At 44.1% G+C, this 12,938-nt stretch overlaps 1 protein-coding gene across 2 annotated transcripts in view; it reads right to left on the bottom strand.

Annotated features, from left to right (window-relative positions):
- STK39 (serine/threonine kinase 39) overlaps positions 1-12,938 on the bottom strand; it is a 160,463-nt gene that overhangs the window by 6,580 nt on the left and 140,945 nt on the right. For both annotated transcript variants that reach the window (XM_054043774.1, XM_054043776.1), the window contains one exon: positions 1,788-1,852. In XM_054043774.1, coding sequence (XP_053899749.1) covers positions 1,788-1,852 — 65 coding nt within the window. The remainder of the gene's footprint in view (positions 1-1,787; positions 1,853-12,938) is intronic.

The raw sequence follows: 12,938 nt of genomic DNA, 5'->3' as shown, positions 1-12,938 counted from the left end.
ACTTCATGTTTATTTTGAGTGACCTGAATGCCATTCCCATCACGCTATTTCACAGGCACACCAGAGACTACAGTCATTATTTCCTGGTGTGAGTATGCCATTAAAATGTGCCTGTCCATTAGAGCCCATTATTGTGATTTGATGGTTGGAGTTAGTGTTACTTCTTGTTCATTAGGCTTTCACTTGAGCGGCTCTACAATAGCTCCCAGTCACATTAGACCTTTATATATTCACCTTGTATGATGTGCTCTCTCCCCCCTACAGCTAAGAGTACTTGGCTCCACAGGAAAGCTTTATTAGGAGAGTATAGCTTTGAATTCACTTTAATTCATGTACATGGTTCAGATACATTGCCAGAGGTCAGTAAAATGGTTGTTTGCATCAAGATTCCCAACTTGTTTTACTTAAAGAGTACCAAAAGTGTAATACTGAAGTAGGGGGCCCTTTACTCAGTGAAGAAACCATTGCAGGGACAGAGATTGTGTAATTGTTTCTCTTGTTTTCCCTCCCAGTAGCATGGCCTATCCACACAGCAACTCAGTTTTTAACTAATGACCAGATTGAGACATTCATACACAACCTGCCTTACAGCCACGGTTATATGAACGCATTCCGGGACCTCCTGCAGGGACTTCTACGTAGTTTCCAACCACAAAGTATTGCACTGAGGAATGGATTTAGAGGACTGAATTCAATGGCTTTTTCCCAGTGTAGATCAGATCCCTCAAGCATCGTACTGGTTCAACTGGATCAAGGTAAAAACGTTGTCCAATTCTTTCCAACAGCTAGTGCAGGGTTGGGCAAATTTTTTGGCCTGAGGGCCACATCTGGGTATGGAAATTTTGTGGTGGGCCATGAATGCTCACAAAATTGGGGTTGGGGTGTAGGAGGGGGTGAGGGTTCCAGTTGGGTGAGCGGGCTCTGGAGTGGGGCTAGGGATGAAGGTTTGGGGGTGCAGAAGGGTGCTCTGGGCTAGGACTGAGGGGTTCAGAGGGCAGGAGGGGGATCAGGCCTGGGACAGGGGGATGGGGCACAGGAGGAGGTCATGGGTGCAGGTTCCAGGCAGCACTTACCTCAAGCAGCTCCCAGAAGCAGCAGCATATCCCCCCTCTGGCTCCTACACAGAGGTGAAGCGGCGGCCAGGCACCTCTACGGACTGCCCCGTCCGTAAGCGCCACCCCTGCAGCTCCCATTGGCGACGGTTCCCGGCCAACGGGAGCTGCAGAGCCGGCGCTTGGGGCGGGGACAGCGTGCGGAGCCCCGTGGCTGCCCCTACATGTAGGAGCCAGAGTGGGGACATGCAGCTGCTTACAGGAGACATGCGGAGCCACTGCATATGCGGAGCAGAGCAATCACTCGACCTTACTCCCCGGCAGGAGCACCGGAGTGGGGCAAGCCCCCGACCCCGCTCCCCGATGGGAGCTTGAGGGCTGGATTAAAAGGTCTGACGGACTGGATGTGGCCCATGGGCCCTAGTTTGCCCACCCCTGAGTTATTGCCACCAGCAATTGCAGAACACACAGGACAGTTGTGTGTTCCAATGGAACACATTGTCCAGGCATTACCAGATCATAGCAGTCCAAACAGTGGTTTGTTGCAATGCGTTTTCAGCTGAAGAAGAGAGGGCTGCTTTCTATTTTCCTGTTAGTTTGTACACTGTTCAAAAATGTAAATATTCTGTACAGAAGAAGAGCCAATAATAAATCAGAAGCTAAAAAAAGTTTGCTTCAAATATTAGTAATTATTTTCTGTGTGTACTGTTTTGTCACCAAGAACCTTTTACTTACCAATTTAAAAGTCAATGTTTTCAAGGCCTGAGGATCATCTACCATCTTCTGTAAATTAGCAGCAACTGTAAAACAAATTGTGAAAAGTAACATACATAGAAAATAGCATTAAATACAGTTCTCTTTCAGATGGGAGTATTCGAGCAATTCCACTAGCACACATACATTTGTAATATACCACTTAAATGGCTAAATTTCTGTCAGGCTACAAAGAATGTTACAGATATTAACAGAGCAGCACATAAGTCTAGAATCTATTATGTACTTTAGATTTTAATTTCCAGGAAAGTGGAGAGGGGAATGTTTGTGGGGGTAATACATTTTCCCATTCATCTGACCTTTTGTTAGCCCACAGTTAGAGCTCTCTCTCTATGGTAACCGTTTCTGCTGTGTTAGAGTACATATTGAGTGCAATGGCATATCTACCCTGGAAGATTATAAGCATTAAGAGGGAGTAGGAAACTGTCTGGCCAACCTGGCCAATTCAAATACTCTGGCAAGTTTCGCTCTTGAAACTGAAGAGAAAAAGAAATATTCAAAAAGCATGTACCGGGTCTGTGCACACCAGGAAAGCTAAATGACATTTTGTAACCTAAAACTACTAATTTAAATGAATCAACACAGAAACCAAAATACTGTCACCAATATTTTCAGCCTCGTGACAAGAGTTAGAAACTCAATGAGTCAATATGCTACCAACGAGAGTGGTATTAGAACTATTTCTGCCTTTTTAAAAAGGAGAGAGGACAAAGAAAAACAGTAAATCCCTTTTCAATGAAAGTACTTAACTTGTCTGTTAATCAATCTATTTAGATGTTAATCTTGGCAGATTCATTTGACTGTTTTCAAGTTCATTGGTTTGTTAAACCTACTCTACACAACTTTGAACATTACAGGATTCTGCACTAGCTAGTTCAAAATTAATCACTGTCAGCCTCTGTTCAATCCTGTCTTATGAGTGTAAGTACCATTGCTAGGACATCACCATGAGAGAGAGGCTCCGGTCTCAGCAGTGCTGCAGAGTCCATATGCACTGGTCAACAGAGCACAACAGGGGTACTCAAGTAGTGGAGATTTCTGAATACATTGGACAGATTACTGCAGCAAAATGGAGAATGAAGAAATCAAGTGTTTTACTAAAGCAATGTTTTCCTCTACATGCTTCCTTTCTGTTGATTGTATAAAAATGCAGAAAGCACACCATGGTTTATTGGTTTGCATGTTGACACTTCTTAAAACCCCTGGTTTCCCTGCCACTGGATATACATTTAAAAAGTACCACACTCAGAACTGACTGAGAAAATAGAAATCTAATTACTATTGCTAGTCACCGTGGTCCAAATTCCACCCTGGGGTAAATGTGCACTGTCCCAGTAAAATTTACTATACATTCTAAGGTGGAATGTAGTCCCATATAAGGAACTAGAGTTATTTAATTTGTTATTAAATTTAAGTTATTAAAAAAATGTAGACATTTTAGCTTCCATGTAATCATGCCAAACTTGAAAAAAAATTGGGCTTCATTTCTACGTTAAGGTATGTGCTCACCATTACCACAGTCTTTGGTAGGGGGGTGGCATGCAGAAACTTGGGACAGAACTTGACCCTCTAGCTAGAAAAGGAATCTAGAAATAGTAGAAAGGGTGCTTGAAACTTTAAGGCCAAACACTAACAAATTCTGTAAGGTAAACTGTGAAAATGACAAGAAGTTTGCTTGTACAATTGGATTAATCCATTTCAAATTAAAGTGATTTTCCTAATTAAAATTCCATTGGATTTTTTATTCTACTCATCTACAGTTTTTGTTTTAATCAGACAACTCACACCTCTAAACCACAGATCAATCTTATTCTAGCCTCTAAAGTCCACACATTCTACCCAGTCAAAATATAGTGCACATTTAAAACAAAAGTTAATTAGAATAATACTTAGACCAAGTAAATATATAATATGAGGCACACTGCCTCCCATCTGCTGAAACTAGGATAGAGCTGTGTAACACTATTAGGCCTGGAATTTCATCATGATACCATGTACTTCAGGCAGTGTTTGTGACTTATCTGAAATCCAATAAAGTAAAGTAAGGGGTAGATTCTCAGCTGGTGTCAATTGGCGTCATTGAATTAAATGGATCTCTTGATTTAAACGTTCAGTTTCAATTTTACATCAAGAAGAGCTGACTTTTAGTTAACACTGACTATTTGCTGACTTACTCCTGGATTATTTCCATTCTGCTGCTGCTATTCCAGTCAAGTGAAGGGCTTCAATCTGCCCTCTAAGACACAGCTACTGCACCGCACTGATATGCGCAACACCCCTTTATCAATATAATGCAATGTTGTGTAGTGGAAAGCAGCACTGAGCTCTTAGTTATTTGAATGATCATCTTAAAAACCATGGTCTCCAGTTGTCAATCCTGCATCTCAGGGACCTTAGAAATTCAAATTCTTTTAGTCATCTCAAAGCAAAAACAGCAAAGATGACCACTCAACTGATTGCTTATCCTAATGCTATTTTTATATTCTCAAAACACTTTTACTTTCCTGTAAAAAATGTTAAAATGCCTGTATTTAACCAATTTTACATATTATTCTAGACAATGATATGTTTCAAAGGTAATGCTCATTAAAAGTGGAGGTTAAGGACCATAAAAAAAAACAGTTTTATTTGTGCATCTACATTTTTAACACCACATGTTCACTTTGCCTGGAAGTTTACCGCAGGAAGCAGACATTTAAGAGTATTTGGACCATGGGTTAATGAACAGAAGTTTATCTTTTATTTTTGCTGCACTTCCCTGATGTGTTACGACTACAGTGTGAAACATTTCATCAATAAGAAGATTAGGGGGATTTAAGGGAATCACAACAGATGTTTTCAGACACTATCTTCAAAAATAAAAGCAGCAGAACTGTTAGAATTCCATAACAGAGCTGATGTTTACACAAAGGTTAGCTCACATCTGAAAGGCAGCATTTAAGTTTTGCTAGAGGTATTCCTTTTGCATTCCAGGTGTGTGTTTTTCCATTACCTGCACTGTGCACTGTTGAATTGTTTGGCTGGGTTTTGTTTGTTTGTTTGAAGTAGTAAAACTAGTGCTTCAGCAATGATCAGTATTCTGCATGGTTTGCATTTCTGGCTAGATATACACCACAGAGAATAAAAATTAATATTCTCCCATGGTGTCATCAATTTTGGTCCACAAAGCCACCGCCCATTCAAATCCCTCTTGGAGGCTCACTTCTTCTGCAGTACCCTCAAGGAGTGATGAGCATCAATTCAAGTGAAAGAGGCATGCATAACTACCCCAGTAACCGTACAATCTTACTGAAGCCTTGCCCTCCTTTCTCCTACCCAACCCCTTGCTTTTTATTCACATTTGCTATGTTTTGTATCTAGACTCTAAGGCCAACTCAGAGTTCAGTACCGAAAGTTGGCCACCTAAATCCATATTTAGAAAGCTAAATAGATGTGGCTTGATTTTTAGGAGGTACTGAGCACCCATGGTCTTATTTACTTCACTGGGAGCAGCAGATGCTCACAGTACCTCTGAAAATCAGGCTGGTTGTTTGGATTCTTAAGATGAAACCTATGTGCCTAACTTTAAACATCCAAATGTGAAGATCCTGGCTTAATCTGCTGGTAGGGATTTGGGGGGTAGGGAGGCAATCTGGAAAGTTCCTAGCATCCTTTGGGCATGATGTAAACAACCACATTAACTAATAGCACCAGCCAATGATCTGCTGCTGACTGTTTTAGGCCTTTAGTCCAAATTATATCCCTTCAGAAATATTGTTTCAATTAAGTGACAAAAAGAAAGCAGAAGCACACGCTCTAGAGATGTGGAATCAGATGGTTTAGGAGCAATTAAAGCAGGCTTGTCATTCATTCAGGAAGACAGCTTAAGTGATTTACTGACAGTCTCTTCAACTATGACAGCTATAATTCTATATTTAAAGTGTGACATAACGTCATACAACATAGCCAATATAAAAATCATTCCATGTCTTCCGCACAATACCTAGACACAGCAAAGCGGATATAAAATATTGCATTTAAAATTTAACACAGAATTTCTGTGTCTTTGTGGGTTTAAGTTAAAAATTGTTTAATTTCCTTTTAGTTGTAATTAAAGAAAATGGAAGAGGGAAAAATCCACACCAACCACAGGGCCACAAACCAGTGAAAATGAGAAGTTTATAATGGCATCGTGCGATAAACTTAACTACAGTTGCTGCTAGTGGTCACCCTTACTAGAATTATTGATAGTATCGGGCAAGAAATGGAGAAGAGCAATTCTTGTAAGTGGTACTGCTACCTAGGACTCATCTCTTCACCAATAAAGCCATCTACTGATTTAGCATCTTTGTTAGTTGGAAAAACCAGAAGAATGAAGTGGTGTGAAGATTTCACTGACCATCTAAGAAACGTTATGCTCTATCTTTACTTGCTTGGGGGAAGTGAGCAGACAAACAAAAAAATAAATTAAATGATCTTCATCCAAAATTGAGGGAGAAGTAATAAAAGACATGCAACAGTATTTCTATTGCAAGTCAATGGATACAAAGTCTATTTTATCTGATTAGTGCTTTGAGGAATCCTATACTGAGATAAGCAGTACTCCTCTCTTATTTCTTGCAATATTCGAAATTTCCAGAGAGATAAGTGATGTAGTGCAGAGACTCAGCTATGAGTTAACTTTCTCCAGCTGAGATATTTGAAGACGTGGGAGCAAAGAAAACCATACGTGTGTATGTGTTTCAGCTGTAAGATGGTTATAAGACTATTTAGCCTCACTGGGGTGATATGAAGTTTGTGTAAAGTGCTTTAAAATTCTTGGATAAGCACTACCTTGCATATCCAGATTATATTAGTTTGACTGCAGGCAGTAGCGACTGCCAATCTGAAGTTCCTGGTGGGAATTCCTAGCTCTCCCAGCACCCTACGTTGCTGGAAGGTCTCAACTTTATTTTGGTTTCTGGTATCCTTTAGGTGTTATAGTCATGTTCCCATAAGGTTCGAGCGAGTAAATGCGAGTAAGAGGTAGAGGGAAGATTAATAAAATTAAGGATAAAAATTCGTGCCAGCAATATCCTGGAACAAAAAAGGGAGAAGAGAGAAGAGTACCTGATGATATTTCTCAGAATCAAAATTTTCTCCAAATGTTACCAGCATTTTTTTTAGTACAATAGGTTTTATGTTGTGTACAGCAGTGAATGAGGTGTTTTTTTTAGGTTTCTAAGTGATCTATATTTGGCTTGGGGACCACAATTCATTCTAGATACCACTGTAAGGCTTTGCTTAGTTACAAATGGCTGTGCCACTCTGTCAACCTGATAATGTTACTGCAACTCCACAACCACTGCAGAATAAAAGGTCAAGAACAACGTTTATGCAAACACAACATGGACTGCTCTAATTCAGGACAGATGTAACAAGAAAAATTAAACAAAAACTTTGCACTCTATGAAATTGCATATATTTATTTAGGCTGCAGATACAAATTACCATTTTCCATACAAGGCTTCAAGCTGATAAATCAGATCTTAGTTTTATAAAAATGACCAACCATCTAATTCAAGTTACAGAAACACAACAAAACAAACAAACAACAAAAGTAAATGGCAATTCAATCTCCAATATTACAAAAAGTTTGCCTAACTGCATTTTCATCAGTCTCAAATTGCAGTTTTATTCTTCTAGTGTCATAGAATATTGTGGCTGATTAGTTGAAATTCTCTACACAGGAGTTTTAACCCTAATGACTTCTGAATAGGGAAAATCTCTGGAAAAATAAAAAATTAAGGAGATAGTAAATACAGTAATGTGAATAATGCTTTTCAACTACAATGCCAAGTCAGTCAACTGAGGCAGAGCTGTCTGGCATAAACACAAAGCACAAGCCGGAATCCAGAGGTTTGAGACATTACTTTGTGGCCCACTCCAGAAGGAAACATTTTCATGCACCTCTCCATTTTCAGATGGATGGGGAGCCTTTGATTAATCTTCCTGGGTTCTTAACATTTAAAAAGTGATTCACCATTTGGTAACCCTGTCCCTCCTGCCCAAACCTCTCTAGGGTACAGCTGCTGGCACTGAGAAGAGAAATGCTAGGCTAGATTCTGAAATAAGCTATTTTTTTAACAGTGAAAATAAGTGTATGCATATATTGTATCATTACATTTTAGGCTAGATAATTTGGTTAGGGATACCTTCAGCAGCTAACTGGGAGCTATTTAAATTCTCCCAAATATGTATATATTTCTACCATGGAGTCCAAAGGAGAAGTAGTAATGACAGCTTCATTTTCCAGCTGATTGTTCTGTGGGTAATCCTGTTTGAAGGCAGCAAAACACAGCCTGTATGTAGTGGGGACACAATCCCTCCAAGTTTCCTGTGTGCGCTCAGTCTCACCAGATTGGCCTTTTCATTTTGAACCTTATTTTCCGATGTGTAGGCAGTGACTTTGGCACTTTCATTTGATAAGCAGATTACTACATGAAACGGCAACTGCCTTTGGGATCTGCTGGCTTCAGAATTCATTCTGCTTCCCCTTTTTACTGATATTAGAGAGAAATGGGATGTTGGATTGATGGGACACTCTCCAATGGAATAATGAGCTCTTGAAAACTTAACTGCCCAAAGAACTGAATTTAATCTATACATTCTTGTGGTGGTAGTTTGTCATAAGGCGTTTGCTGGGCTGTATATCCATTGATGTCTTAGACTGGGCAATACTGCATCACATTTGCAAGACTGTGTCAAATGCAAAATTCTAAGTTTTACAGCATGCTTAGACAGCATTTCATTTCTGGTTTATCCATTATGCAAATTAATTTTTCTCCCTGGGCAAGTGTCTTAATCTGTACACCTATCCAATCCCAAAACATGGAAGTGTGTGAACTTTGGTTACATAAATGTTTCTCTGCTTCTAAATTTGCTCCTAGTAGTGTACTGAACAGCCAGAATTGTTCGTATGAGAAACTAAGGCGGGGTTAAGAAAAGATTTATAAATGTATGGAGTTACTCCCTGAGTGCAGACATTCAAGAGAACAGTCAAAAGACCCTTTTATCAGAAGCTGTTTAAGAAAAGCAGCCAGAGAACTATTACAGCATTTGGAGATGATCTGTGATTGCTCACTAAGGAGCGGGTATTCAGAGGACTGGACGGTAGCTGACATTTCTTATAAGAAAGGAACAAAAGATACAGAGATCAACCGAGCTGTAAGTCTGACTTCTATTGTGAGGAAGATATTGGACACATTGATAAGGAAAAACATTTTGAAATGCATTATTTATAAAGGAGCTGTCATCAGGAATTCAAAGAAAGATTAAGCTTCACAAATTTGTTTGAATTCTCAAAGTACATTGCTGAATCGGAAGATAAAAACAGTGGACGTGATTTATCTGGATTTCAGCATGCGATACTCTCTTGTGCAACAAATTGATTTGGAACTTCAGAATACACGGTTTAAGGAGAACCATATTCTCAGCTGGCTAGAAGGACAAGAAAAAATAGTTATCTACCTTTCTTAACTGTTGTTCTTGGAGATGTGTTGTTCATATCTACTCCATTCTAGGTGTGCGCGCCCACATATGCAGCCTTTGGAGATTTTTGCCTTAGCAGTACTCGTAGGGCCAGATGTAGTGCCTTCTGGAGTGCTGCACTCATACTGCGGTATATCAAGCGCTGCCAGCCCTACGCCCTCTTTGTTCCTTCTTGCTGACAACTCTGACGGGGGGGGGCAGGAGGGTGGGTAATGGAATGGACATGAGCAACATCTCGAAGAACAGCAGTTACGAAAGGTACTTAACCGTTTTTTCTTCTTTGAGTGCTTGCTCATGTCGATTCCATTCGAGGTGACTCACAAGCAGAATCAATGGAGGTGGGCTCAGCGTTCACAGTCTCACAGCTTGCAGCACTGCTCTGCCAAAGCCAGCATCGTCTCGAGCCTGCTGGGTCAGCACGTAGTGCGATGCGAACAGGTGGACAGATGACCAGGTCATGGCCCAACAGATCTATTGGATTGGCATCTGCGCCAGGAAGCCTGCTGCTGATGCCTGCATCCTAGCTGAATGAGCCGTCACGATTGCCGGTGGGGGCACCTTTGCCAGCTCGTAGCAGTAGAGGATGCAGGCTGTGATCCAAGACGAGATTCTCTGGGCTGACACTGGGCAACTTTTCATCCTGTCAGCGACAGCAATGAACATCTGTGTTGACTTACGGAATGGCTTTGTTCTATCAATGTAGAAGGCCAACGCCCCTCTGATGTCCAGGGTATGCAGCCTGCGCTCCTCATCTGTTGCATGAGGCATTGGGCAAAGGACTGGTAAGTAAATGTCTTGACCAGTGTGGAACTGGGAGATGATCTTGGGCAAGGCTGGGTGCGGATGCAGCTGGACCTTGTCCCTACAGAAGATCATATAGGGTGGCTCCAACGTGAGAGCCCTGATCTCGGACACCCTACAAACCGAAGTTATAGCGACCCAGAAAGCGACCTTCCAGGAGAGAAGCAGAAGGGAGCAGGAAGCCCCAAGCCACTATGTCCAGGACCCAGCGGTCCAACGTAACCTCTGACTAGGCTGAGTGGTAGGGGGAAGGTGGTTGAGGAAAAGGTGGGTAGGATATGGTCGACTGACTGGGGCGTCGCTCTCGGGTGCACCTTCAAAATGACTGCTTCTGGGCCTCTGGGTGTTTGGCTGCCCCAGGCTGGGCTGGCGAGTGGGAGGAAGAAGGGCAACGAAGACTTAAACTAGCATCCCTTCTCCTCGTAGGTCCCTGACGAGGCTGCCAGGGTCTTGGCGGTGGCCGGAAGGGCTTCTTGGCTGCTTGTGGCATGTGCATGCCCAGCAAGCGAAGGGTAGATCTACAGTCCGTTTGATCCGAGAACAGACCAACTCCATCAGAAGGAAGGTCCTGGATCGAGGCCTGCAGTCTGGAGCCAGAAACTACGTCGCATGACCACTGCCAATGCAACCACCCTTACCGCCGAATCCGCCGCATCCCATGCCATTTGCAGGGAGCATCTGGCTGCTGCTGTGCCTTCCTCCACTGAAGTGCCAAACTCTTGGGCCAAACCCTGAGGTAGGGATTCCTGGAACTTTTTAAGACTGTCCCAGAGATTCAAATTGTACCAGCCCAGCAGGGCCTGATGATTCGCCACCCAAAATTGCAGGCTGGCGATAGAATAAATCTTTCTCCCAAATAAATCAAGTTTCTTAGCATCCTTGTTTTTGGGAGTCGAGGCGGTGGGGACCTGCTTGTCTTTTTTGTTGGCTGCAGATACAACCAGCGAGCCTGGGGGCAGGTGGCTATAAAGGTATTCGTAATCTTTGGCCGGTGAAAAGTACTTTTTCTCAGCCCGTTTTGAGGTGAGTGGGATGGGGTCTACCACAAGGACATAGCTAGCTTGAGGATCCCCTCATACACAGGCAGGACGACCCGGGCGGGCACAGAGGTCGAGAGGACGTTGAAGAGGGCATCCTCCTACTCCGCTATCTCTTGCGTCTTGAGCCCCAAGTTCTCAGCCACATGCCGGAGAAGGGTTTGATGTGCCCTAAACTCATCCGGCAGGCTAGCTCTGGAAGGTCCTGCAACCTCCTCGTCTGGGGAGGACGAGGAAGACTAGACTGCCAGTGGGGGTGCTAGAGTCTCAACCACCAGAGAAAGAGGCTTTGGCGTGGGCACAGGTTCCTCTGTCCCGACCTCACAATGGGCTTCTGGTACTGGGTCCGGTGCCAGTGGGGCCACCATGTAGTGCTGTGAAGGAGGAGTGTCACTACTGGTATGGGTCCACATGCTTCAATAAGGCCACTGCGCTGACCACTGGCCATGCTGCCATTGCGGTGCTGCTGATGAGGGAACAGGCTCCAGTGCCCAGTCACACCGATGAGACCGTGGGGACGGGCTGAACTGGTCCTCCGTACCGGAGGAACCCCCTTCTAGTGACCAGGGAGGAGCTGTCGATGCTTGAGTTTGTTTGCTGGACGTGGCTACAGGTGACCGTTGCCTGGGCATGACTGAACGGGAACTGTACCATGGAGAGAAGTACCAGTGCCGGGGGGACTGGAACCAGGACCATTCCCACCATTCTGGTGACTGGGACTGACACCTGGAGGACAATCGTCAAGACAGCGAGCGGTGCCAGGAATAGTAAGGGGAGCGTTGGCCCTGTGCCGGAGAGTAGCGCCGCGGGGATCTGGAAGCTCACTTGGGCAACCAGCGACCTGCCCCGGGATTCTGAACGTGGCAACAAAGAGGGATGCCTTCTGTCCAGCGACCGGCATCGTTCTCCTGTGCCCTGAGGATCTTAACAGCGGGCTTGCCCTCTTGAGGAGCCTTAGCCAGGTCCTGCGGCATCGGGGTCGTCACTGGAGCAGGTGGAGACTGTGCTCTCTCTGCGCCGCGGGAGCCTGGGATCATGAAGGTGCAGGCAAGAGTGCGGGTCCCATACTGCTCCCAAGAGTCGGTGGCAGACCCTTCAGTATGTTAGGATCTAAATGAGCTGGATGTGTTGAAATATTTAAGCTCCTAGTTATCTATAAAATCCTTAGGGGCTAGTCTATCAATAATGTGTGTGCCCCAGCAGGGTAGGCACGATCGCGTGGCTCCAGAGCAGTCTGGTGGGCAGTGTTGCGTCCCTTGATAGATGACTGCTGGGCCTTCTTGCTCGGTGCCGGGGAGCGCTTCTTGGCCTTCCTCTTCGGCACCGGTGATGGCGAAAGGTGCCAGGAGGAGTCAGGTGCCGGTGGTGGACTGTGCATGGAGGCTGAGGCACTCGGTGCGACCTGCCCAGAGGGGTCGGAAGTCAGGTGGAGGGCGGACTCCATCAGGACAGCACTGAGGCAGACGTCCCACTCTTTCTGGATGCGGGGCCAGATCCGGCACCGCTCCTTAACATGTGACTCCCCCCAGGCACTTAAGGAAGCTGCTGTGGGGGTCACTCACAGGCATAGGCCTGCTGCAGTCCGAGCAGGGCTTAAACCTGGGAGACTGGTACATGCCCCACCTCGAAGAAGAATTAGAGAGAGCCAAAGCAGTTTTGGCTGAAGAGGAACAGTGAAGTGGAGGAAGGGCCATCTAGGATTATTGTAGTTTTTCCTGTGCCTATACGTAAGGGACTAAACTAGCTGAACATTGTGTCACTACTA

Source organism: Malaclemys terrapin, chromosome 11 (assembly GCF_027887155.1).
Source record: "Malaclemys terrapin pileata isolate rMalTer1 chromosome 11, rMalTer1.hap1, whole genome shotgun sequence".
In the NCBI taxonomy this organism is placed as follows: Eukaryota; Metazoa; Chordata; order Testudines; family Emydidae; genus Malaclemys; species Malaclemys terrapin.
Note: the sequence above shows the minus strand (reverse complement) of the source record. Positions and strands in the feature narration are given on the sequence as shown.